This window comes from Odocoileus virginianus, chromosome 30, assembly GCF_023699985.2.
Source record: "Odocoileus virginianus isolate 20LAN1187 ecotype Illinois chromosome 30, Ovbor_1.2, whole genome shotgun sequence".
NCBI classification, from domain to species: Eukaryota; Metazoa; Chordata; class Mammalia; order Artiodactyla; family Cervidae; genus Odocoileus; species Odocoileus virginianus.
The window spans coordinates 39,443,132-39,470,660 of NC_069703.1; the positions used below are offsets into that span (position 1 = coordinate 39,443,132).

The 27,529-nt window shown below is 36.7% G+C and overlaps 1 protein-coding gene across 20 annotated transcripts in view; it reads left to right on the forward strand.

The window, feature by feature from the left end:
* EPB41 (erythrocyte membrane protein band 4.1) overlaps window positions 1–27,529 on the forward strand; it is a 178,929-nt gene that overhangs the window by 88,266 nt on the left and 63,134 nt on the right. For all 20 annotated transcript variants that reach the window (XM_020869270.2, XM_020869273.2, XM_020869268.2 and 17 more), the window contains 5 exons: window positions 2,210–2,252; window positions 12,370–12,445; window positions 14,236–14,454; window positions 22,421–22,508; window positions 25,666–25,818. In XM_020869270.2, coding sequence (XP_020724929.2) covers window positions 2,210–2,252; window positions 12,370–12,445; window positions 14,236–14,454; window positions 22,421–22,508; window positions 25,666–25,818 — 579 coding nt within the window. The remainder of the gene's footprint in view (window positions 1–2,209; window positions 2,253–12,369; window positions 12,446–14,235; window positions 14,455–22,420; window positions 22,509–25,665; window positions 25,819–27,529) is intronic.

Sequence of the window (27,529 nt, forward strand, 5' to 3'; positions counted from 1 at the left end):
CAATCTCAGGGAGATAAAATCAAATGTTTTTATATTATGTGTGTGTACCCCATTCAGGTTTATGTTAGAGTAGCTGAGAACACTTGAATTTGGCATATAAATGAAGTCACTGAGTGCCAGTGCCTACTTTTTTTTTTTTTAACTTGTTATAATTTTTCTGTGAACCAAATATTCTTAAATTGCTGGGAACTCGCTCATCTGAAGGCATTCAGCAATGAAAATTCTTTCAGTTTACAGTTGAACTTCCAGGGCTTACATTGGTACAAAACTGTTAGTTGCATTGAAAACTTTTCGCCTTTGTTCGGGTCATCTGCCCTCTGTCGTATCAGCAAGTTTTATTTCCTTATAGTGGCTCTTACTACCCTATTTATTTTTTAATGAGAAAACATTAAATTGCTTTATTTATATTAATTGATATGTTTATGTATAAAGTAATGTTACAAGTGTCCAATATAAAAGCTGAATTTGTTTGTTTATACAGCAAAGTACAAATCTGGCTATGTAAAAAAGGGCTTATTGTCCCCCTTCCTTAGATAAAATGTTTCTGGGCAAAAAAGTTGATGTCTCTGAACCATCATCTAGTTTCAGCTTCTCTCATGTTTGCAAGAACCTCTTCTGGGGAAGTCAGTGGACTAGTGAATTCGGGAAACATAGGGCCTTTCCCCCATTCTTTTGAGAAACATTTTCTAACTGTCTCTAAGAATTAAAGATGTATTGATTGTTCACTATTAACCTTTTCTATGGGCTTCCCTGCTGGCTCAGATGGTAAAGAATCTGCCTGCAATGCAGGAGACCCAGGTTTGATCCCTGGGTTGGGAAGATCCCTGGAGAAGGAAATGGCAACCCACTCCAGTATTCTTGCCTGGAAAATCCCCATGGGCAGAGGAGCCTGGCGGGCTACAGTCCGTGGGGTTATAAAGAGTGAGACATGACTGAGTGACTGACGCACACCTCTTCCATTAGACTGACAGCCCCTTGAGGACAAGCACTATTTTTTAAGGACAATCACTATTTTTAAATCCTTTTCTGTAACTTTGGTGCCTAGCACACGGAGGTATTCTACCAATACCTTTTGGCTAAATAAAATGCTCTGAATTGAATAATTGAACCTGGGTCCCCTGCATTGCAGGCAGATTCTTTACCATCTACGCCACCAGAGGAGCCCTCAAAGTAATATATAATCAAATGTAAGACTGTGGTGATCAAGCTCACTCCTTGGTAGGGAGGGGATGGCCACCTTGGACTCTGCCCTTGGTGGTACAGGGTGAGGAAGAGACACTTTACTCTTCTAAATACAACTGAAGTTCCATTCTAAATTTTTGGAAGAGGGAACAATGAGGGGGCGGGGATTGGGAGGAGGCATGGAATGGGCTCCTAGGGTGCAGAAAATGGTATATGTTCACTTTGATAATTTATTGATCTGTACATATGTTTTATGTTCTTTTTTGTATATGTCTTATGTCAATAAAAAATCTCTTAGTTCAATTTAGAAATTTCTGTCTTTAAACATTTCTCAAGTTGCCTATGAAATGGTGAGGCTCTTTTAAAGTGCTGTTAATTTTGCATGGTCCACGGTGGGTTGAGGAGTCCTGCCTTCGTGGTGTGCAGACTTTAACTGTGGTTGGAGAACAGTGAAGGGAGAAATTAGTGTGGGCAAGAGTAATCAGAGAAAGCAAAATAGTTATTCATTCAGTCAACATTAACTGAGCACGAACTGTGTATCAGGTACTGTGATGACATGGAGAACTTGAATGGTACTGGAGGTTAGAGTTGGAGGAAAAATTAAGATCTGGGTGACATCAATAAACCTAGTTGTAGAGCTTTACAGAATAATAAAAATAGCAAGTGCTTATTTAACATTTCTTATTTACTAAAAACTTTATTTATATTAACTCTTTTAATCTTCACAATAGCTCTGAGGCAGGCACTACCTCTAATATCGCATTTTATTTCCTCTAATAGATGAGGAAACTGAGGTACAGAGATGCATAAAATCACTAAGCCAGGAAGGAGTAGACCTAGGATTCAAGCCCAATTGTCTGACTCCTTGTTTCTCTGTTTAGAAGTGCTATACTATGTGAAACAAATGCAAAGAATGTTGGAAATGTAGGTTGACCTGGAGACACTATTGGAGATGGTCAGTAACCCTGCTTCTCTGTGGTTAATGTATTTTGGAGTTCTATGTGAATGCCTTTTCTTCTTTTTACAGACATGGCTGGATTCTGCCAAAGAAATAAAAAAGCAAGTTCGTGGTAAGTGAATATAGCCATTTTATGGCTCTCTCTTTTTTTTTTTAAAGTAGGTCAGAGGATTTCCAACCTTATTCTGGTGGTGAGTCACTTTAGAATCCTGGCTATGGCCTATGGCTTTGAAATTGAGATAAAGCCTTCCTTTGAAAGGCAGAGATTCCGTAATAGAAAGGTACAGCAGAGGTAGACACTATTGAGATGTAGGTCAGATCTTGATTTCTTTTTTTTTTTTGACAACTTGGCAAAATAGGGGAAGATAGGAATGACAGAGAGAAACAGAAGATGGACACGAACAAAGAATAGAAAAGAAAAGGATTTGGAGCCAGTTTTCAAAATGGGAGTGATTGAAACCATAGCAGCCTGCAGTTGGGAGTTTGCTGCCTGATCCTTTTCTGTTTAAATTGTCCTGGACTATTGAGTTCTAACCTTCTCCATGTTTTCCTCTTTGTAGTTCTTTTTTGTTCCTTTTCAGCAGTCTTTTTTCAAATCAAACTATGTAAGGAACTGTGGAAGGAACAAAAAGAATCGAAGAATGGAAATCCTTTGCCAGTGACCCTTTTGTCGTTGTGGCTTTCTCTTCGCCCTAAGCCCATTGACACAAAATACTGCTGGACACCATGCTCAGACTTGCATGTTGGGATAGGTTTTTCTAGCTTGAAAATGTCTAGATGAGTATTTTTATGAGCTTCACAGGTGGCACTAGTGGCAAAGAATCTGCCTGCCAATGCAGGAAATGCGGGTTCGATCCCTGGGTGGGGAAGATCCCTGGGAATAGCAAATGGAAACTCGCTCCAGTATTCTTGCCTGAAAAATTTCATGGACAGAGGAGCCTGGCAGACTACAGTCCATGAGGTCGAAAAGAGTCAGACATGACTAAGCACATACATGGTATTTTGTAGCCCCTGGCCCAGTAGGCTAAAGGTAGAGACTTTTTCCCTCCTGTTTATGACTAGATGTCCTTTTAGTTTAGTTTAACTTTATTTTTATTTATTTATTTTTTGACCACAGCATGCAGGATCTTAGTTCCCTGATCAGGTATTGAACCCATGCCCCTTGCAGTGGAAATGTGGATTCTTAACCACTGGACCACCAAGGAAGTCCTTAGTTTTGTTTATTTTTCAAAAAACTTGTAGGAACTGCAGTAAATGTTATTAATCATGATTAGTAAGTTGTAACTGTATCACCTGAAAACAAATTTTGTTTTTCCTTTATTTCTGAAAGAAAACACTTTTGTTTCAGTAAAATATTTCCCTTTAGACCCTGTTTATTTATATTTCTTAATTTGGACTGGCAACTCTCCATATTTGTTCCCTGCCTGTAAAATCTCATTTTAAAATGCAAGTCAGAATAAAAAATATTCAGAATAGTTGAGACATGACAAGAAAAAACATGATTCCAAGCCCCTTTCAATGAGGGTACTTTTTATATTCAATATTGCTCAGGAGTAAATGATTGTACAAGAAAACTCTTTATGAAGAAAAGTTAAAACAGAGTTTATGATAAGTAGAGAAGAATATCTAGTAGATTATCTTCCAAGCTATTGGAGGAAAAAACTCTTGCTAAGAAAAATAACTTAAGTGTTTTTCTTTTTTTTTTTTTAATAACTTTACAAAATAGTAAACCTCTTTCCTTCAATATGGGAAAGAAAAACCGTATCTGTAACAAAAACTTTAGCATCAAAATGTAAATATTTCATTGTGCCAAAGAGAAGATTGATATTTATCTATTGCAAAGATTTTCAGTTCAGTTCAGCAGCTCAGTCGTGTCTGACTCTTTGTGACCCCATGGACTACAGCACGCCAGGCTTCCCTGTCCATCATCAACTCCCGCAGATTACTCAAACTCATGTCCATTGAGTCAGTGATGCCATCCAACCATCTCATCCTCTGTTGTTCCCTTCTCCTCCTGCCTTCAATCTTTCCCAGCTTCAGGGTCTTTTCCAATGAGTCAGTTCATCGCATCAGGTGGCCCAAGTATTGGAGCTTCAGCTCTAGCATCAGTCCTTCCAATTAATATTCAGGACTGATTTCCTTTAGGACTGACTGGTTGGATCTCCTTCCTGTCCAAGGGATTCTCAAGAGTCTTCTCTAACACCACAGTTCAAAAGCATCAATTCTTCAGCACTGAGCTTTCCTTTATGGTCCCACTCTCATATCCAAATGTGACTACTGGAAAAACCATAGCTTTGATTAGACGGAATTTTGTTGACAAAGTAATGTCTCTGCTTTTTAATATGCTGTCTAGGTTGGTCATAGCTTTTCTTCCAAGGAGCAAGCATCTTTTAATTTCATGGCTGCAGTCACCATCTGCTGTCATTTTGAGCCCAAGAAAATAAAGTCTGTCACTGTTTACGTTGTTTCCCCATCTATTTGCCATGCAGTGATGGGACCGGATGTCATTATCTTAATTTTCTGAATGTTGAGTTTTAAGCCAACTTTTTCACTCTCCCCTTTCACTTTCGTCTAGAGGTTCTTTAGTTCCTCTTTGCTTTCTGCCATAAGGGTGGTGTCATCTGCATATCTGAAGTTATTGATATTTCTCCCTGCAGTCTTGATTCCAGCTTGCGCTTTATCCAGCCAAGCATTTCACATGATATATTCTACATATAAGTTAAATAAGGAGAGTGACAGTATACAGCCTTGATGTATTCCTTTCCCAATTTGGAACCATTCCATTGTTGATGTCCATACAAAGATTTTTGGGTTTTTAAAAATATAATTTTATCATGTTAGTAATATATACTCATGAAAAATTGAAACATAATGAAAATATATCATGAAGAAAGTAAAAGACCTCTAAATCCTACCCTCCAGATAGGATCACTACTAAATTGGTGTAATCTGCAAGATTTTTCTAGGCATATATAAATTTTGCTTTTCAAAAGTACAGTTATGTTGTACATTGTTTTGTATTATGTTTTCTGTGTATTCTGTCATATGTACTAATAGTTTAAAATTTTTAAATATGAAGTATGGAATTAAAAGACCCAGATAAATATGAAACAAGATAAATTTCCCTTTTTCCCCTGTCCTTTAACTAATTTCTTGTGTTCTTTCCAGAGATGTTCTAAGTGTATATAGACAATACATTTTAGTATAAATATGTATTTAATGTGTATATTTTATATATAATATACTTTTCAAATATATTTTGAGATAAATATGTATATTCTATATGTGTTTAATATGCATATGCAAGCAATCTTTATTTAATATAAGTTGGATACTCTTTATATTAACATATATAAATTCATTTCATTTGTTAAAATTTTTTCAATGACTATAAAGTTTTAGCACCATATATATATTGGGTTGCAGTGAACATATATAAACTTCCCCAGTGGTGCAGCGGTAAAGAATCTGCCAGCCAACACAGGAGACACAAGAGACTAGGGTTAGATCCTTGGGTTGGGAAGATTCCCTAGAGTAGGAAATGGCAACCCACTCCGATAGGTCTTCCCTGGTTTCTCAGACAGTAAAGAATCTGCCTGAAATGCAGGAGACCCAGGTTTGATCCCTGGGTTGGGAAGACCTGGAGAAGGGAATGGCAACCCACTTCAGTATTCTTGCCTGGAGAATCTCATGAACAGAGGAGCGTTATGGGCTACAGTCCATTTGGTCACAAAGAGTCAGACATGACTGAAGTGACTTAGCACTTAGCACTCATGCACCTAGGTGTATCTGTAGTAAATTCCTAGAAGTAGAATAAAAAAGTATGAATATTTAAATTTGTAATAGATATTCACCAGCAAAGTTTTTTCTGTATTTCAAAAAAATATAGAAAAGTATTGAGTTAATGTAGCATATACCCATGTACCCACCCCCAGAATTAACATGGGTTAACATTTTACATTTAAAATAGAACAGTACAGGTAAGGTTTATCTCTCTTGTTTTCCTCTGCAAAATCTGTCCATGGAAATTTATTTTCATGAATTTGGAGTGATTCAGTCCATGTTCTATTTTTCTTTCACATATACATACCCAAATACAATAGACAGTATTGCTTTGTCTGTGTTTTTTAATTTCCCTCCAACCTAATTTTTTCCATTTGAACTTTCTTCTAAGGTCTATCAGTCTCTCTCCCTTCTCCCAGCTTAATTTTTAGCTTTCTTTAACTTCCTTGGTTCTGAATGAGAGCGATCTCCACTGCTGAGTTAGGCTAGCTACTTCCATCTCTTTCTGACATAGCACAGAGCAAAAGCAAGAAATACTTATGCCTTCTGAAAAACAGTGATATATAAAAGAACACAAATTATGTTTAAGAAATTCTATAGCCCAGAGTTTGCTCCTTCTAAATTCATCCCCCTCTCCTTCCCCTGCAGAGGTCCTGAATTTTGTGTTAATGATTCCATTGTATTTTTTAAATGTTTTTTTAGTACCTGATGTATGAATGTTTCATACAATAAATATTGAAATATTAAAATTTATGTTTTACCTTTTTGAACATCATGTGCTATGTGCTGAAGTAGCTCAGTCATGTCAGACTCTTTGTGACCCCATGGACTGTAACCTGCCAGGCTCCTCTGTCCATGGGATTCTCCAGGCAAGAATAGTGGATTGTATTGCCATGCCCTCCTCCAGAGGATCTTCCTGACTCAGGGATCGAACCCGCATTTCTTATATATATAAATTAAATTATATAGCAGTCATAGTGACTAGCTTTTCTTATGAACATTCTTTGAAATTCATCTCAGTTGAAAAGAAAATTTCACAAATCAGTTCTTAATCTTTACTATAAGTGATATCCTCTGACTTTTTTCTTTTCTTGCTGTGCCATGTGGCTTGCAGGGTCTTACTTAGTTCCCTGACTGGGGATTGAACCTGGGCCCTGGCAGTGGAAGCACCAAGTTCTAACCACTGGACCACCAGGGAATTCCTCTTCTGACTTTTTTTCTTTTATACTCTATTTCATTTTTTAAAATGCTGATTTTGACTCACTAAACTGATTTCACAGTGGGTCATGAGTTCACAGTTGAAAACACCCCCGATTTAACCTATATACCTTAAGGTGGAATTGCTAGATTATAGAGTATGTTTGTTTTCAGTTTTATCAGATATAGCCAAATTGCTGTCCTTTAAATTGAGTGTAATAGTTTACATCTCCACCAATAGTGTACGAGATAGTTCCTGTTTTCCTGTGTACTTAGAAGGCAGAAATTAAAATGTTTGGATATAATTTCAGACTTAAAAGTTGAAAGAGTGGTGCAGAGAACTCCTCAATACCCTTCAGGAATACATTTGATTCCTCAGATGTTGGTATTTTACTACATTCATTTTATCTTTTTTTCTCTTTACTTATACACACACATGACATTTTTTCTGAACCAGTTAAGAGTAAGTTGCATCATAGCAGCACTATTCACAATAGCAAAAAGGGGAAAACAACCCAAATGTCCACCAATGGATGATGGATAAAAAATGTTATATATATTCCATATATACCATGGAATATTATTTATTCTTGAAAAGGAATGGAACACTGATACATGCTGCAGCATAGATAAGCCTCAAACATGATGCTAAATGGGAGAAACCGGACATAAAAGGCCACATGTTGTTTGATTCCATTCATATGAAGTGTAGATCCATAGAGGCAGAAAGCAGACTAGAGGTTTCCAGGGGCTCGGAGGAGGGTGGCAAGGCTTAATGGGTACAGAGTCTCCTTTGTGGGTGATGAAAATGTTTTGAAATAGAGGTGATGTTTATACAACATTGTGAATATACTAAATGCCAATGAATTGTATCATTAAATGTACTAAATAGTATACTTTGAAATGGTTAATATTATGTGAATTCTACATATACACCATGGAATATTACTCAGCCATTGAAAAGAACTCATTTGAATCAGTTCTAATGAGATGGATGAAACTGGAGCCCATTATACAGAGCGAAATAAGCCAGAAAGATAAAGACCATTACAGTATACTAACACATATATATGGAATTTAGAAAGATGGTAACGATAACCCTATATGCAAAACAGAAAAAGAGACTCAGATGTATAGAACAGACTTGTGGACTCTGGGAGAAGGCGAGGGTGGGATGTTTCAAGAGAACAGCATTGAAACATGTATATTATCTAGGGTGAAACAGATCACCAGCCCAGGTTGGGGGCATGAGACAAGTGCTCGGGCCTGGTGCACTGGGAAGACCCAGAGGGATCGGGTGGAGAGGGAGGTGGGAGGGGGGACCGGGATGGAGAATACATGTAAATCCATGGCTAATTCATTTCAATGTATGACAAAAACCACTGCAATGATGTAAAGTAATTAGCCTCCAACTAATAAAAATAAATGACAAAAAAAAAAAAAAAAGAAAAAACAGTAAATTGCTGTTGCAATAGCTTTCTACCCCTAAATACTTCAGTTTTCTTATCCTAAAAGCTAGGATTTTTCTCACATAGCCATAATTCAATTACTAAAAGCTGGAAGTTAGCATTGAAACAATACTATAAATTATAGACCTTGTTTGTTAGTTGTGTCAATAATATTCTTAATAGCAAAAGTGCAAGGTGATGCTTTGCATTCAGGTGTCACATTGCTCTAGTTTTCTTTAATCTGAAACAATTCCTTAGTCTTTAAAATATTTCATAACATTGATAGTTTTGCAGAGTCCAGACTAGTTATTTTGTGAGTGGTCACTTTGAGTTTGTCTGATGTTTCCTCATGGTATATGAATCTTCAGATTATGTACTTTTGTCAGGAACGTCATTAAAGTTTTGCTGAGGTAGAAGGCAAAAATTTTAGTGTTAAAAAATATTAGAGCTTTTCCAGTCTCCAATTTTTTCTAGTTCAAAATTGTGAAAGGAGTACAACAAGGCTGTATATTGTCACCCTGCTTATTTAACTTATAAGCAGAATGTCTCATGTGAAATACCAGGCTGGATGAATCACAAGCTGGAATCAAGATTGCCAGGAGAAATACCAACAACCTCAGATATGTAGATGACACCATTCTAATGGCAGAAAGTGAAGAGAAACTAAAGAGCCTCTTGATGAGGATGAAAGAGTAGAGTGAAAAAACTGGCTTGAAACTCAGCAATCAGAAAACTAAGATCATGGCATCCAGTCCCATTACTTCATGGCAAATAGAAGGAGAAAAAGTGGAAGCAGCCGTAGATTTTCTTTTCCTGGGCTCTAGAAGCACTGGGTATGGTGATTGCACCCACGAAATTAAAAGACACATGCTCCTTGGAAGAAAAGGCTTCACAAACCTAGACAGCATATTAAAAAGCAGGGACATCACTTTGCCAACAAAGGTCTTTATAGTCAAAGCGATGGTTTTTCTAGTAGTCATGTACAGATGAGAGAGTTGGACCATAAAGAAAGCTGAGTGCCGAAGAATTGATGCTTTCAAATTGTGGTGCTGGAGAAGACTCTTGAGAGTCCCTTGGACAGCAAGGATATCAAACCAGTCAATCCTAAAGGAAATCGGTCCTGATTTCCTCCAGTACTTTGGCCACCTGATGCAAACAACTGACTCATTGGAAAACATCCTGTTTCTGGGACAAATTGAAGGCAAAAGGAGAAGAGGGTGACAGAGGATGAGATGGTTAGATAGCATTGCTGACTTTATGGACATGAATTTGAGCACACTCCGGGAGATAGTGAAGGACAGAGGAACCTGGCAAACTGCAGTCCCTGGGGGTCACAAAGAGTCGAACACAACTTAGCAACTGAACAGCAGCAGCATTCTCATATGACCTTCACAACAAAGCTGTGAGATCAGTTACGTTATGTCATTTGTTCACTCAACAAAGACTTCTTGAGCATCTGTGATATGCCAAGCACTGTTATAGGTGCTCGGGGTATATACCATATATAAAACAGAAAAAAAAAAAATCTTACCTTCAGGAATTTCCTTTATAGTGGGAGACAAAGATTATCCTTTAGAAACTGTGTGTGCGTGCACACACACACAAAGTGTGTTCACATGGTATAAAAGAGTGTATAGTGAAAATGGGTCTCTGTCTTACCACTTCCGCCTCACCTCTCAGTTTCTCTCCCCAGGAGTTCCCCTTTTTAGTTTTGTAGCTACTATACCTTGTTTACTGTGTATCCTTATAGGGACAGTCTTTGCCTAGATAATCATTCCTGTAATATATACTTTTTTCTACCCCCAACTTTTACAGTTGCTTTCTATATGTACTGTTCTTTGCCTTGATTATTTTTTTCACTCAATAGTCTGTAATGGTGATGTATCTTTTCTTGCTAAATAAATACATTTAGGTTGTTTCCAGACATTTGCTGTTACAAACAATGTCTTATACATGTATCACTTGACCACTTTTAAGTGTGTTTAGATACATTTATGGAAGTGGAACTGCTGGGTAAAAGGGTACATACATTTTACATTTTGATAGACATTGTCAGTTGTTCTCTGCGGTGTTGTACCATTTTATATTCACATCAGCAATAGAAGAAAGTACTTATTTCCCCTGCCAACCGTGGGTGATATCAAGCTTTTTATATCAGTTAGCTCAAAGAGGGGAAAAAAAATTACACATTGTAGACTATTGCTTATTTGCTTCCCTTAATGTTAGTCTTCCTACCCTGTTAAAAAAATGCCATTTATATGTTATGAAATAACTAAATTTATGTTTAAAGTTCTTAAATGCTGAATTCACATTTATTGAACATTCTTTTAGCTATCTTGTTTCCCATATTGCTTTGTTTTAGCCAGTACATTTTTTTTTTATAGGTAGCATAGAAGTCACCTTTTTTTAAAGCCTATATGGGAATTATGAGTTAACAGTGATTAGATTGATATTTTTATCATATCAGAAAATGAAACAATAGATAATGTTTTACAATATTTGAACTGTAAATACTACCCCCCTATCCATTTGCCCCTTTTATCAGAAATAATTATGTGGTTGCTTTTCTATCTAAGTTCCATTTAAAGTTTTGGGGATATGAAGCATTAAAAGTGAGCTGATGGTAGACATTAAGAGTGACTAGATTTGAGACAGGTTTGTTGTACTGTCTGGAATTTGCCTTTTAACTCAATTTTTGAAGGAAAATTTCAACCATTTCCAAGAGACTCTTGTATTAAATGTTTCAGATGTTTAAAACTACATATTCATTAAGGCATTCAAACTACTTCAGGTTGTAATTTGCATTTTGTCATTGCAACCAATAGTAATAAAAATGATATTTGGAGATTAAATACTATGGATGTAAAACAGAACAATGTTTGAAACAGATGTATGTTATAGGATATAGAGTCCAATGGTTAAAAGCATGGGGTTTGGAGTAAGAGAACCCTGGATTCATTAGCTATGTATTTTATTAAGCCTCTGTTTCTTTATAAATAAACTGAACTAATAGTAGTACCTACCTTTATATAAGAGAGCTAGCTTAGTGCCTGGTAATGCAGTAACTACTGAACAAAATGCATCTCTTAGCATCATAACCAATCAAACTAAGATCAGTCACTACCATTTGGGAAACTAACAGTCATGTTAAAAAAACCTAGAACTGGCAGCATATAGCTGGAGAAATTGAAATGCATTCTCCACTAAATTTTTACTCATAACCCCTGATTTTCATTGCGTATGAGTTTTAGGATTGAACTCTTGTAGTTTTCATACCCAAAATATTTTATTAGAACTATAGTTTCTAAGAGCCACATATATTGCCTCTTCCTTCTTATTTCTAAAGTAATCTCCTAATCTCACCCATATGAATGGGAAGAATGTTTTTGTTTATTTGACATAATGTTGAGAGATGTCACAAATAAGTAATGCCAATACCAAAAGGAAACATCCATGAATCACTTGAAGAACTTTTAAGGGCCCAGAGTGGTATATAGATCACATTTTGAAAACCATTGCTACAAACATGTTGACCTAGAGGATAGTTTCATGTTATTTTGCTTATATTGTTTTATAAGCAAAACTATTAAGTGTGGTAATAAAAAATGAGATAATCTCTTAGATGGTCTCTAAACAACTTTCTTATTTTTCTTTTTAAATAAAGGTAGTATTTTATCCACAGAGCAAAAAAGTATCAATATTAGAAGACCTCAGGGGAAAAAAAGATTAAAAAAAATGTCTTTAGGTAATTCTAACAACCAGAAACTTGGACATAAGTATAAAATTCTTTATTTTTTACAGGTGTCCCTTGGAATTTCACATTTAATGTAAAGTTTTACCCACCTGACCCAGCGCAGTTAACAGAAGATATAACAAGGTAAATAATGTATTAAGTTAAATATGTAATAAGTAATTTCATTATCATAAGGTCTGGGGAGTTCTTCATTCAGAATTAAAGAATTATTAAACCTAAGATAAAAAGTTTCTAGTTACTTCAAGGCAGGCTTACAAATAAGTGAGCCTAAAAACCTCAAATATCTGTGGCTCACCTGGAGGAAATTGGTGGGGAATTAACCTTGCTTATCAAGGATATTATGCCATGCTGTGGACAGGGACTCAATAAATCATACCATCCTCCAAAGAATAGGACACAAACAGAGTGGCAAATAGCTCTGCTGTTTTTTGTTTTAAATACTCTTCTCTTGTGATGTTCTTTCTTAAGGGATCAAAAAAGCTAAAGTCTCAGTTTTCTTATTTTTTCCTCCTATTCCTCTTTTAAATTGTAGGGTTAGGTATGTGAACTGAATCTTTCTCAGTAATTTTTGAGCCTGCTTAATTTATGAAATAAATCTTGTAAATAAAAATTTATTTATGAAATAAATCTCTTTAAAAACAGCTTACTGATTCCTTTTAAGAAAGTGTCCTTTATTAGATTCTATGTAAATATTAGCAAAAAGGGAAAATGGAAAAACAGTATCTAATAAAAAGTACTATAGTACGTATTTCTATTCATAGCATCTTACATAGAGCCTTATATGTACATAGTAGTTATTTGGCAAATGTTTGTTCAATCGAATTGTTGTTGAGAAACTACTTTCTAATTCTGATTTTGCTGCCAACCATCTAATTTCAGACAAATATATTCTCTCAAATAAGAGAATAACCTAAGACTCCTAAAAAGTCTGGTTGTTAAGTACTGTGAAGTGCCTATACCATTAAAAAAGTTATCTAGTTATTCTTAGTACATTCTTGAAGTTGAGATGCCATATTTCTGCCTGAAAAAATTATCTTGGTTATTTCTTTTTCACAAGTAATACTTTCTCTTAGAGTTGTTACTTACTCATCTTTCTTTCGGAGAAGGCAATGGCACCCCACTCCAGTACTCTTGCCTGGAAAATCCCATAGATGGGGGAGCCTGGTAGGCTGCAGTCCATTGGGTCGCTACTAGTCAGACTCGACTGAGCGACTTCACTTTCACTTGTCACTTTCACACATTGGAGAAGGAAGTGGCAACCCACTCCAGTGTTCTTGCCTTGAGAATCCCAGGGATGGGGGGGGAGCCTGTGAGCTGCTGTCTGTGGGGTCGCACAGTCGGACATGACTGAAGCGACTTAGCAGCAGCAGCAGCATTTTTCTTTGTTAAGGTTTATTATATATTCAAATAACAAATCCCTAAAATTCTGTACTAACTACCTATGTTTTAGAGGAGTTGAAGATTCTTACGATTTAATTGGCATTGCTCTGACTTTTTAAAAGACATGTATGTAGTGACTAATCATAGACAGCAAAAATGATTGCTGGTGCATATGTTATTCAATATCTTCTTATAGTCAAAGCCAAGATATGATTCTAATTAATCATGGCCCTGACCTCCTTAGCCCTTGTTCTGACTGAGTTAGCCAGTTCAGACTCTTTTACCAAACAGGAAAACTGGAAGGTATGATTAAATTGGAAGAACGCAGTTTGGGCTATCTGACACTGAAACAGTACAATGAACAACCATATACCTTCTTAGATTGAACAGTTGTTAATATTAACTCATATTTACTTAGTTGCTCTTTTCCTTCCTCCCTCCCTGTCTTTCCCATTTTCTTCCTTTTTCTCTCTCTATATTTTGTTATTGTTTCCGTCGCCGACATAGTAACGTCTTTTCTCTTTTGGCTATAGGTATTACCTATGTCTTCAGCTTCGGCAGGACATAGTGTCAGGACGTCTGCCCTGTTCCTTTGCAACCTTAGCGTTACTAGGCTCTTATACTATCCAGTCTGAGCTGGGAGACTATGACCCAGAACTCCATGGCACAGATTATGTTAGTGATTTTAAACTGGCCCCAAATCAGACCAAGGAACTTGAAGAGAAGGTCATGGAACTGCATAAGTCATACAGGTAAATATGTCTCCAGGATTTGGTCTGTCTTTACTTTGACAATAGGTATAAATCCTTGATTTATCTTGGGATGATTTTAGTGTTTGCCTCCGTGGGAACTGGTGACATAGAAAGAGTCATTTTGAGCTCAGTTCCCTCCCAGTTCTTTGGGATTCTAAGCCTTCTGAACCTAAGTTTTCAGAGTAATGGGTGCTGTATTGTTGGATGAAAACTAAATGAGGTAATATATGTAAAGCACTAAGCAGAGTGTCTGGCACATAGTAGGTGCTCAATAAATGGAAGCTATTATTACTATTGCCTTTTACCTTTTTTTTGTTTGTTTTTTAGATTTAAATGTATTATACTGTATTAGATACCTCGAGATCTTTAGAGCAGAGGTTCTTAACTTGGGGTCTTTTTGCAAGGATAGACTTAAGAGAGCTCATAAAACCCATGAAGATATTTTTAAATTCTTTCTTGAATTCACTAATTTTTTCTTTTTTCATGAAAATAATTGGTAATGTGAGAGGTATAACACAGTGATCAAGAACAAGGGCTTTAGTCAGACTGAGCTGGGTTGAATTCTTGTTCTGCTTGGTCCTAGCCTTGTGACCTCAGGTAATTCACTTAATCTCTCTGAACCTCAGATTCCTTATATGTTTGATAGAGATCATTACCTCAGAGGAAATAGGGTGATCCATAGGATTAGAAAAGGTCATAGGTGTAAAAACTTAATACAATGTCTTACACATAGTAAAAATTTAATAAACATTAGCTAATATTAAAGTCCCAGAAAAATGTGTTTATTCCTACCATATATCCTATTATTATTTGAGTGACTTCTCCCAGTTAAATTTTATAAGCTGCCTAGGGATTTCAAGGAGAATGTCTGATCCTGGCCTTGAGTTGGCACCTTGAATTATGTTAGCATGAATTAGGCTAGGATGCCCCAGAAGGTCACACTGCTGAGAAATCCTGAGTGGTCGTACAGTAGTCTATCTAGCTGTTGAACCATCTTCTTTTCCTTAGAGTGGTTCCAATAGGATTGCATGGATTCAGATGCTTCAAATAAGAGAGTGTTAACTTAAGGTCCCCCAGTTCTAGTTGCCTTATTCCCGCTGTAGGCTCCGGTCTCTCAGTCATGAGAACCATAATAAGAACTTTAGAGTCTTTCATCTATGTAACAGTAGTTTTATTACAATCACCCCATTCTCATGAGATCACGCTGTTTCTACAGAGAATTGCCAAGATTTGTTTTTCAAGTTTGGGTATATACATTACAATGCTCTGATATCTAAGACCACTAATGAATCACTTTTAACTAGTTGATGATTCTAACTTAAAGGATGTTGTATTGTCCTTAAATACGTGTTTGGTGATGGCAGTTTAGTCACTACATCATATCCAACTCTTGCGATTCCCATGGACTATAGCCTGCCAGGTTCCTCTGTCCATGAGATTTCCCAGGCAAGAATACTGTAGTGGGTAGCCATTCCCTTCTCCGGGAGATTTTCCCAACCTAGGGACTGAACCCGTGTCTTCTGCGTTGCAGGTGGATTCTTTACTGCTGAGCCACCAGGGAAGCCCAAAATATGTGTCTAAGATACTTATTTATATTCTGATTATAATTCTAGAAATTTATATATGTATGTAAAATATGTAATCACACACACAAATACATGTACACAAAAGTAAGTGGTAGAAAGAAGCAATCAATTAAAATTATTTGTTAGAATGTCAGGATTGTAGGGAAGTGTTATTTTTATCTAATAATTTTAAAATAATTTTTATTAATAGTAGTATAATCTTTGAGCAATCAACAAAATGGTAAAAGAAAATATTTTACTGCTGCTGTGGAGCACAACAGCAGAAAATAGTGGTGTTGGATTATGACTGATGCCTTACTTCTGTCTCTGATGATTTCGATGTATATTTGATCACAATAGAATTTCAGGTTTGGGAGGACTTTGCAGTCTAAATTTCATGCAATGTTTGATTGTTTTTTTTATGCATTGTTTTTTTAATGCATTATTTTATGCATTGTTGACATAATCATCATCATATCCTAAGCAGCTAATTATTATGTGTCTGTTATTATGTGCCAGATACCATGCTAAGCACTTTGTGTATAATATCATATTTAATCTTTATAACCACCCTTTGAATTAAGTGGTGTGCGCTCAGTCACTTCAGTCATGTCTGACTCTTTGTGACCCTATGGCCTGTAGCCTGCCATGCTCCTCTGTCCGTAGAATTTTCCAGACAAGAATGGGTTGCCATTTCCTACTCCAGGGGATATTCCTGACCCAGGGATTGAACCTGTGTCTCCTGTGTCTTCCGTATTGGCAGGTAGATTCTTTACCACTGCGCCACCTGGGGAGCCCTTTGTTGAAATGGTGGAGCACAAATCAAGGCAGTTGGCACCAAACTGTACTACTAGTCTTTATATGCTTCACTAGGATGCACTTTATTTTTTAACTTGCAGTTAAAAGATGAAATATTTTAAAATCTGCCTGTTCAGTTAAAAATTTTCATGATAAATAGTAAAAAGTATTGATTCTTTTAAATCTTAAATACACTCTGCTTAATATTCTGTGTGATTTAATAGGAAGTACCCAGAAAGCACTTGTACTGCATACCGAGATACAACAGTTATCTTGAGGAAAAACACTTGTATAATTGTTTTACGTTCTCAGCTGAATTAGTTACTTTTTTTTAATGCAACACCTTTTTCACTTGAAAAAATAACTATGATTAATGACTATGATTATTCAGATTTGGTTGTTTGGCATACATTTTCTTGAAAAAATGAAATGAGCCAGTCCTTTAAGGGTTGGTAAACAACTGACTATTTGTTGCTAATGAGAAAATTCAAGCTTTTAAGAGAAAATCAGAATTTTGTAAAACTTCTATTTGCCATCGTGGTCTTGACAGGCTCCAAATACTTAAAAGACTTTTCTGATGGAGTTGGTGATGACTTTAATGCATGTGATTCTCTTCTTTTAATACTACAATGAAATGTGTTAGCATTTGAAGGACTTGGATTATTCAGTCAACGAATATTTTTCAGATATGAAATGCATGATGTTACAAAATCATGCATAACTATAGAAGGTCCATTCGAAATGCAAGATAGGCCAATGGATTTTAATATAACAGGTTACAAAAGTTCACCATTATGTCTTCAGATTTCACATTGGAAACCCCCTTAGGAAACCCATTGTTGAGTTTTAGTGTAGTAAGTATCAAAGAAGAATATTTTTAATCATCAATTCATTTTCCAACTACATATCTGTATGAGCTCAGGTTTCTTCTTATACTACAACCAAATTCAAATATTGCAACAGGTTGAATTCAGAAGTAGTTAGAAGACAGGAGAATCCAGCTGTCTTCTAAGTCACACATTAAAAAAATTTTATAAATATGGAAAACAATGCCACTCCTTTACAACAGTTTGGGAAAATGCTGTTATTTTTAAAAAAAATTGTTTAAATATGAGTTTTTTATTGTTATTCTTTAAAGATTTAATCAGTAGTTTCAAATTGTATTAGTTTTACCTTCTGTTATAGTAAATATTGATAGAAATAACCCGCATTTAATAAAAGCTCTTTAGAGTCCTCAGTAATTATCAAGAGGGAAGGGATTCTGAAGTCAAAATTTTGAGAACCACTGAGCTAGGCACTAAGGCAAAAGCCTGAGCTCTGGAGTCAGCCTATCTTACTTTGAATTCAATCTCCATTCCTTATTAGCTTTATGATCCTTAGTAAGTTACTTAAGGGCTTCCCAGGCTTCCCTGGTGGTTTAGATGGTAAAGAATCTGCCTGAAATGCAGGAGACCCAGGTTCAGTCCCTGAGTTGCGAAGATCCCCTGAAGGAGAGCATGGCAACCCACTCCCAGTACTCTTGCCTGGAGAATCCCCTGGACAGAGGAGCCTGGTGGGTTACAGTCTACAGGATCGAAAAGAGTTGGACACAACTGAAGCGACTGGAGCACACATGCATGCTAGTTACTTAAGCTCTCCAAGTTTCTGTTTTTTCATCTGAAACAAAAGGATGATACTGTGAGTTTTGTGATTGTTTAATCAGAAATTCATGTAAAGTGCTTTGCACAATGATTAGTATATAGTAAAATTTCCAATATTTGTTAGGATAATAATAATTCTTATTCCATTTTGCCAGTAATAAGGGTGAGTCTGGGTTTAGAGAACTGCCCTTGGGAACTGACTTTAAATCCAAATAGGTGAAATAATCTCAGAGGACAGATGGATATGTTCCAGTTGATGTTCTGTGAGGTGTATGGATAGAAATTGAACAGTAATATATCTCCATGATTAGAAAATTTAGAGGTCTGTCATCTTGGAATTTACTTGCTCCTTTTTGGAAAGATTGGCAGTCCTCACAAACAGAAAGTCAAATGGGAATTTTAATTATGTCCCAAGAATGTGACATTTTAACCAGTCCAAAGAGACTTCTGCTAAGGCAGAAGCATTTACTATGCATTGATCCCATTCCTCAGATAAATAGAAGACAGCCTACATACATGGAATCTTTAGTAGTGGCCCTTTATTTGCCTAGACAGAAACTGTGAAGCTATAATTCACATTAAACTTACACTAGCAAATCAAGGTTTAAAACTAATTGTCCTCCATTTATGGGGACTAGGAAAGTAATGTAAAGTTGTCAGTTGTCCGCTATGTAATTATTTGAAACCGCAGTCTTTAATTTGGAGATGCAACAATGTTATTAAAAGGCTGTCACATCCCCCAACAAATGAAAACTGTTGACTTGCAAGCATGTGGACCCCAAATTGGTTGAAATCCAGAAGATGGGTAATGCTTGAAACTTTGCCTTTATGCCAGCCAACCTGAGAATTGTGCACGAGCTGATCATGCAGCCTGTAGCCACCTCCCTCACAATGCCTTGAAAACCTCTGTCTCCTAACGGGCAATGTGGAGATGATTTTAGGACATTAATCCACTGTCTCCCCAGGTCGCTGGCTTCCTGAATAAAGCTTTTCCCATTTAAAAAAGAAGGAAAAATTCTGTTACTTAACGCTGGAACTCTTTGAGTGGCTCTGTATCCTGACTCCGCTTGCTCAAAATAAATACAGGGAAACTTTGTTATAACTTCTCTCTTTAATGAGCAAAAAATAACCTGTGCCAAATCCTTCTGGTTAGGTACTTCTTGTAAGGTGCAGTAATTTCAAATAGTAAATTATTAAGTTGTACTGAATAAATTCAAAACAGTACTCCTAATAATTTAGAGCTGTCTAATCTCTTCCTAGCTAGATTGTTACTACTTTCAAGAGTCTTGGAAAAACCATAATCTTTAAAATGTTAACTTGAAAATAATTCAGTTTAATTGGTGGTTTATTTGTAAAATATGATTGCATTTACATGCACAGGTACCTGTGGTTGGTGGGATTATGGGAAACTTTGTTCTTTTTTTTTTTCTATGCTCTCAATGATATTTTCCAAATTTTATACAATGAATGTAGATTTTTATAATCAGAAAAAGTTTCCTGAAGCAATTGTGTTCTAAAGCCATTAGGTGGGATAGAGCAAGATAGTCATCCATGCTGGGAGATAGCCTGGTTGGGGATATTGGGGCCTAAACAGGGTGAGGAGAGTGTTCGTTGCAGGGGGCCAGCCTTGCAGGAGAAGTCAGAGCTCAAATAGGATGAAAGGGGAGTCACAGGTGGGCACGTGGTTGTGGTTATCAGAGGCAGGACAGAGTGAGAAGGGCATCCATGTAGGAGTAAAGCCCGCAGAGGACATCCACATGGGGTGGTACCTGATACAGGTGTTGAAGCCTGAGCAGGTGAAGAAGATGTCTGTGGAAGGGCTAGCCTAGCACCAGGGGTCAGAATCTGAGTGAGGTAAGGAGGACACGTGTGGGGAGCAGCCTAGCATGGGGAATTCAGAGTCTAAGCCAGTGAAGAGGGCATCCGTGTCAGGGAGGAGTCAGTGGCAGGAAGTAGATTGGTTATGTACGGGGGAGCAGGGGGCGTTGATCAGATTAGTGTATTAAGGATAATGGGAGTCAAGTTTCTGACTGTCAGTAAAGGGAGATAGAAATTACAGTGAGAAGGAAACTAAAATGACTCCTATGGTATTGCGTTAAAACTGCAAGTTTTAGCAAAAACTGTTTTCGATGGATGGGTGGATGGATAGATAGATAGACGTGTAAATATTAGTACACACACACACTCCAGCTACATCCAAAGATTAAAAAAGAAGAAATCATTTCTTACACTAGCCTCAGGAAGTAGGTATTATTACAGTTCTTACTTTATAGGAGATTGATGTCACACTCTTAAATGCATGAGCCAGCTCTAATGATGTGACTTGGGTCCTGGCTAAAGCCTGCTGCCTTAAACTAAGAGTCATAACTTGCCCATGATCATGTAATCCCTTGAGCCCTGTTTCTTTATCAGCAAAATGGAAGTGTTGGACTCTATAATCTTCCAACTCCATTCCAGCTTCAAATTCTAAACTTCAAGCTCTCAGTAATACTAACAACAAAAACAAAATACTCCAAATCTAGAATATGAGAGTAACCTTAACTAGAAACGTATATAATTAAAGTGAGAGAAGAAGACTATAAAACTTTCCTGAGATGGTCTTAATGACGTGAACATGCAGAATTGCTTGTTCAAGTGCTTATTTTCCCATTCTTTTTGTGTGTTCAATTTTAGTCATTAATAGCATTCAGGTGTGATATTTTGGCACTTGCAGAAAGAAGTTTTTATTAGGGGTGCGAGGAGTCATGAACAAGTATGCAGCTTCTTTCCTGAGGTTTTTTTTTAATTGGGGTGGGGGGTTGTTATTCCAAGGACCCTTTTGTTCTGTTTTGGCTGCACCAGGCAGCATGTGGGATCTTAGGTCCCCAACCAGGGATCAAACTGACACCCCCTGCATTGGAAGCATGGTGTCTTAACCACTGAACCACCAGGGAAGTCGTCCTTTGTTCTTTTTAATGAGGATAAAGACAGATGGTTTTGAAAGAGACTTTCTCTTGTTAAATGAATAGGTCACCGCTGCTTTTTTATAGCTTGAGGCAGGCAGTCTTTTGGGAAACAGGCATTTACCGTGGTTTTTCTTTGGGGGTGTGGCTGCATTATTGTTACTATGAAGTTCTATTTGATTGGTTCTGAATTGTGCAGCACTAGGAGTAGTATCTTTTTCTTTAAAGCTCAGCCTAGCTCATGAGCACTTTTCAAAAGAGAAGAAAATTATAAAGGAGGAGGAAAGACTGTCATAGTGAGTGTTTAGACTATGAGGCTGATTGTTTTCAAACAAATTTAATTCATTATCTGCTTTGTAATGAAGATATCTTAATAACAGAGAGGCAGCCCTTTTATCTACATGCTCCTATTAACCAGTTTATTTTGTTTAGATCAGTGGGCAGGACACCATCTGTTACCAGAAATTTTCTTTTCATCAAGTCTGTCCCCATTAAGAATCCCCAGTTAAGCAACTTCAGCTGCCCTCCTGTTTAATTTCCATAATAACTCAATTCAGGGATATGGAGAGAAAAGGGCAGCTAAGAGGATATTGTAAACTGTATCATGCCCTCAGAGGATTTAATTTGGTCACCTCCTTGGCAAGATAAATTAGTGGGAGGAGTTTATGTGTGTTGAAGAAAAGGGCTAAGAAGAGGGAGGAGCAGAACTGATGGTAGATTAGGCAGTTTTAAAGAATTTTAGGATTTAAAAAAAACTTTTCTTCTAATAGCTTCTTGGTAACTTTTTATTTCTCCAAGAGCTCTTTTTCTAAGACATATTTCAATTATTTAGACACAGGTAGTGATAAGTCCTTTTCCATACATAATATTCTATTTTTAGGACCATGAAATACATCTACATACCTATTGGTATGTATACGCTTATATGTTTATGTAAAGTAAAAGTGATATACAAATGCTATTCTTTTAAATATTGACACTGTGACACTGAAAGTTTTTTTTTTTTTTTCTTCTATCAAAGGTCCATGACTCCAGCTCAGGCTGACCTGGAATTTCTTGAGAATGCCAAAAAGTTGTCTATGTATGGTGTTGACCTTCATAAAGCAAAGGTAATGATAACTTATTAATATGCATGTATCAGACCTGTTTCATATAATACTGCGTACCAACATTTACCTAGGGTATTACAAAACATTCAGAGGAGATAGTAATTCTTGTTAGAATGTTGTCTGTCAGTTGAACAGTCAAGTGTATTAAGTGTATGAATTGAATTGCCTGTTTGCCATTCCACCAACAGAACGAGTTTTCACACCTAAGCAACTGTAAGGATCAAAAGATATAGTGCCAAGAGCAGAAGAAATGATAACTTCCTAAGATGCAGATACATTTGCAAATGCAGTGTGACAGTGAGGCTTGTTTCGTAGCCAGTCACCTACCTCAGAATCACCTGGGGTATTTGTTAAATATACAGATTCCTGAGCTCCTCCCAGATACACTGACTGACTGTGGAGAAGAGGCTTAGTCTCCAGATTTAATGATTATCCCAAATGATTCTCCTTCATGCTTGAATCTGAGGATCACTGGTATAAGGCAACAGTTCACGACGTGTGGTCTCTGAACCAGCCTTTAGCGTTGTCTAGGAACTTGTTTGAAATGCTCATCTCAGTTCCCATCCCAGAGTTACTGAATCAGAAACTCTGTGGGTAGGGCCCAGCCCTCTGTTTTAACAAGCTCTCCAGGTGATTCTGATGCACACAGGAGGAGCACAGATAGCTCACTTGAGAACCACTGGGTTAGGTAATTGGAAACTTGAGCTTTCATCCCCATTCAACCCAAGGCTGTCTAACACAATGACTAATGACAGGATGTCGCTTGACTTCTCTCATCTTCAGCTACTGAAATGACTGGGGAGGTTGAGGAGTTTGTGAGGGAAAAGACTCAAGGGGTGATCGGAGTTTCATTCAGAGAAATTTAACTAGGATGTACGGTGAATCAAACCCATGTCCAGTGAGAAACAGGCAAAAGAATAGGGATACTTAACCCAGAGAAGGGAAAGTTTTGGGAAGATATAATAGCAGTCTTTGTGGATTTCAAGGATTAGTGTGTAAAGTAGAAGTTTTACTGGGCCTCCAGAATGTAACACTGGAGCAGGTAAACTGGAAACTGCAGGGAGATACTGCTCAGCTCAGTTGGACAGTTTGTCTGACAGAGCTATTTCAAAGGTGGGATGGGCCATCTCAGAAGGGACAGAGTTCTCTGGAGATATTCCAGGTTAGGCAGAATAATCACTTGGTAGCAATTTAGAAAAGGACCTTCAAACATTTTGTGGTAATTGTACTAAAGTAACCTTTCAGGCTTCTCCCAACCTGAATATCTGTATCTGAAGCTTCTTCCTTATTTAGATTTCTAATAACCCTAATAAGATTCCTTTGTATATTAGTGAGTTTTCTTGATGTTGCTCTGGATTGTTTGGGGCTGGATATCGTAACTTCTGTGACTCTCAAAAGTAGATGGTAGGAAGATCAGATCAGGTCCAGAACTGAACTGGTTAGGTTTTGCTTCTCAATTTCTGCTGGAGGCTTGTGTCAATTCAGTATTTATCAGGAATGCATGAGGAATCAGGCAGCATATTCCTTTGCCAAATGCCGTAAAGCAAATGATTTTTTCAAAACATCTAGTTAAAAGAGGGATGTAATTGTACCCACAGGCTTTAAGAACTTAAGGGGGCATCTTCTGAGAAATTGTGTTATGTGGTCATTGAGTTGAAGCTGAATATTATTTCTTTTTCTCTCCATTGTGCTTGTACATAGCACATGTAGACACTAATATGTTTCTCTGTACTCATTTTGGGGAAAGGAGTCATTTAGAAGCATGTAATGCCGGGTTTTTATTACTTACCTAAATAAATAGTCAGCTGTAGAGATGAACTCAGGTGAAATTTATTTTCCTTGAATCAGTTGTGATTAATAATATGGGCAGGTAACAAACTCAATATAAACACTTACTGAGCATATTGTCAATAACAGTATGGGGTGATACAGAAATGATTTAGATATAGTTTCTACCCTCAAGGACTGAATTTTAATTTTTTTCTAGTTGTTTTCCTCATCATAAAGGTGATATATATATATAAAGAATATATTTATATGTATGTATGTATATATTGGGGTTTCCCATGTGGTGCTAGTGGTAAAGAACCCACCTGCCAATGCAGGAGACATAAGAGACATGGATTCAATCCTTGGGTTGGGAAGATCCCCTGGAGAAGGAAATGGCAGCCCACTCCAGTATTCTTGCCAGGAGGAGAATCCTTTGACAGAGGACCCTGGCAGCCTACAGTCAATAAGGTCACAAAGAGTTGGGACACAACTGAAGTGACTTAGCACACACACAGCACACATATATGTACTATGCACACATAGTTGTATGTGCTTAGTAAATAGGATAATTCAGAAAATTATCAAATTAGTACTAGTTATAGTTAAAGAATATGGAAAGACAAGAGTAGATTTTTTAAATTTTACGCATTTCTGCATTATTTGAATTTTGTGCATACGTGTGTTAGTTTTTTGACATTTGAATGCTTTTTAAAAGACAATACGTGTCTATTGTAATTTTTTTTTTGTCTATTGTAATTAAAGTGTAGAAAACTAAAATAAAAAATTGCTCATAATTGTACCACCTAAAGAATGGCATTATTAACATTTTGCTGTATACATCTTTCTTCTATGAAAATCTTTTATATTGTTGAAATCAAATTACATATGTAATTTTTTTCTGCTTTATTTCACTTAATGTTAACAACATAGTTATTTTCCCATTTATCTTCCAAATTCTAGTCTAACTATTTTAATAGCTGCATCATATTTCACTATATGGATGGACAAAATTTAACCCTAATGCTTGGATATTTAGGTTATATACAGTTTTTCACTCTTAAAACATTCTGAACAGTATCATGTGTAAAGCTTTTTCTGTGATTTGTATTATTTCCTTAGAGCAGATTATAGAAATAGAATTAAGGAGTCTCATTTGGAATTTTAAAGATACTTATGATAGGTAATAACATTGATTTTTTAAAACGTGGTATAGTAACAACATTTTGACATAGACCAAATAGTTCCATAGGTTATGGTTGTTAGGTTAAGCTTTATTTTTCCATGTGTGCTTTGTAACTGTTTTGTGTTGTTAATAGCTTCAGACTGTCTAGTACTAGTCGGTTGTGTTGAGCGTTTGGCTCAAGACTGACATTCTCTTTTTCCTCAGGACTTGGAGGGCGTGGATATCATCCTAGGTGTCTGCTCTAGTGGCCTTCTGGTTTACAAAGAAAAGCTGAGAATTAACCGCTTTCCTTGGCCCAAAGTGCTGAAGATTTCTTACAAACGTAGCAGCTTTTTCATTAAGATTCGGCCTGGAGAGGTACATACGGAGCTCGTGATCCCCTTTCCTCCTGAATCAAACACAGATGGTGTCTAAAACATCTCTTCATGCCTCTTTTCCATGCTATCCTCTCCGAGGTCTCTCTCCAGCCAACTATTTAGGCGCTGGTATTTTGTTTCCTAAAGTAACCAGTCCCATGCTGCTACTTTCCTTTACTGTTGTTGGTTTTCTGGGCAGTTCTCTTCATGTAAGCAAATACACCAAGGCCAGAAGTGAAATTGGGATTAATAAACTTGTTACTTGTTTACTCCAGGTAAAAACTTGATGGAAAATATTTTTAAAGAAAGTAGCATGAGATATTTAAACTGTGAGGTTAGATTACTTACATTTTGCACGACAAATCCCTTACCTTATATAAATAAATTTATTTGTATGTGTAGTTTCTGGTAGTGACTGGAAATGTGTTCCAGGGTCAAGTTCTAGATTTGTAGTAGAGTTGGATGTTCAACTTTGTACCAGATAACTCAGTTATTAATTGGTAGTCAATTTTCAGGATATACCAATGCTGGCTAAGTTTAACTTTTATATTAAAGCGCTGTCATGGTATAGCAGAAACTTGTTCAAGTAGGAGTTAAATTAAAAAAAAACTTCCAATACCTATTCTGTCACCTACTAAGTAAAAGACCCTTGACAGATCTCAGGCATTCTTTATCACTCAAGGGGGATAGTACCTCCTCTGTCAAAGCTGATTTGAAGATCAAATGAGATGACAGCTATAAAAGCTCTCTACAGAAAAGCACCATACTAATGTAAAGAGGCTTTTCTGTGTGTATATCACCATCTACTGGTGAAAAATGACTCATTGTTTCAGCATGGAAATACTGAATGTGCAGCCTTAAAATTTCGGGTAAGGATTATCGCTGAAGCATTTGTTTAGGACCATAATAATTTACCTGTGCCTAGCAAAAGTTAGAGTTCCAGATACAAGAGTCATTCAGTCAACAAATGTTTTCTGATAGCATCCTTTGTGTCAGACACTATTCCAGGGACTAGTAACTGAATAAAAGAGTCTGTCCCTCTGCAGGCTTACCTTTTTTATGTTGGAAGGCAGAAAAAAAAAAACACACCATATATATATAGGAAGGACTTCCCATGTGGGAAGTCCTTTGTTTATTTAAATGTTAACTATGTAATATACACTAAAAATTCAAAAGTCTTACTTTAGAAAGCAATAAAGAACAACAGGAGGATTTTGAGAAGTGTAATGTAATATTATGACTACAATAGATGATTTAGAAGTAGTGTGGTGTAAGGGAAACCATGAAATTCTGGTTCTGCCGCTTAATAGCTGTGAGACTGAGCAAGTAACTTCTCTGATCTCAGTTACACATGAGTTTCCTCATGTGTAAAAATACAGATGATACTATCCAATCACAGTGCTATTGGCCATAATAGGCACTAGAAGTTAATGTCAGTTTCCTTCCATCGTATAAAGCGTGCTTAAGGCAGAAACAGAGAGGCAAGAGAAGCAGGACAGTGTTTCCAGTAGCCCTGCAAGATGTGGTTTGCTTCAGTCAAAGAGGTTATCTAGATAAATTAACGATCAATCAAAGAGAAAAAAAGATATTTAATAATTCAAGAATCTGGTTTGAACCACAATCTTTAGTTCCTATTTCTAAAAATGACTGCATAATGATATTGGTTGATTGGAAGAATCATCTGTTATCCTAGTCCCTGATTACTGGGTAGC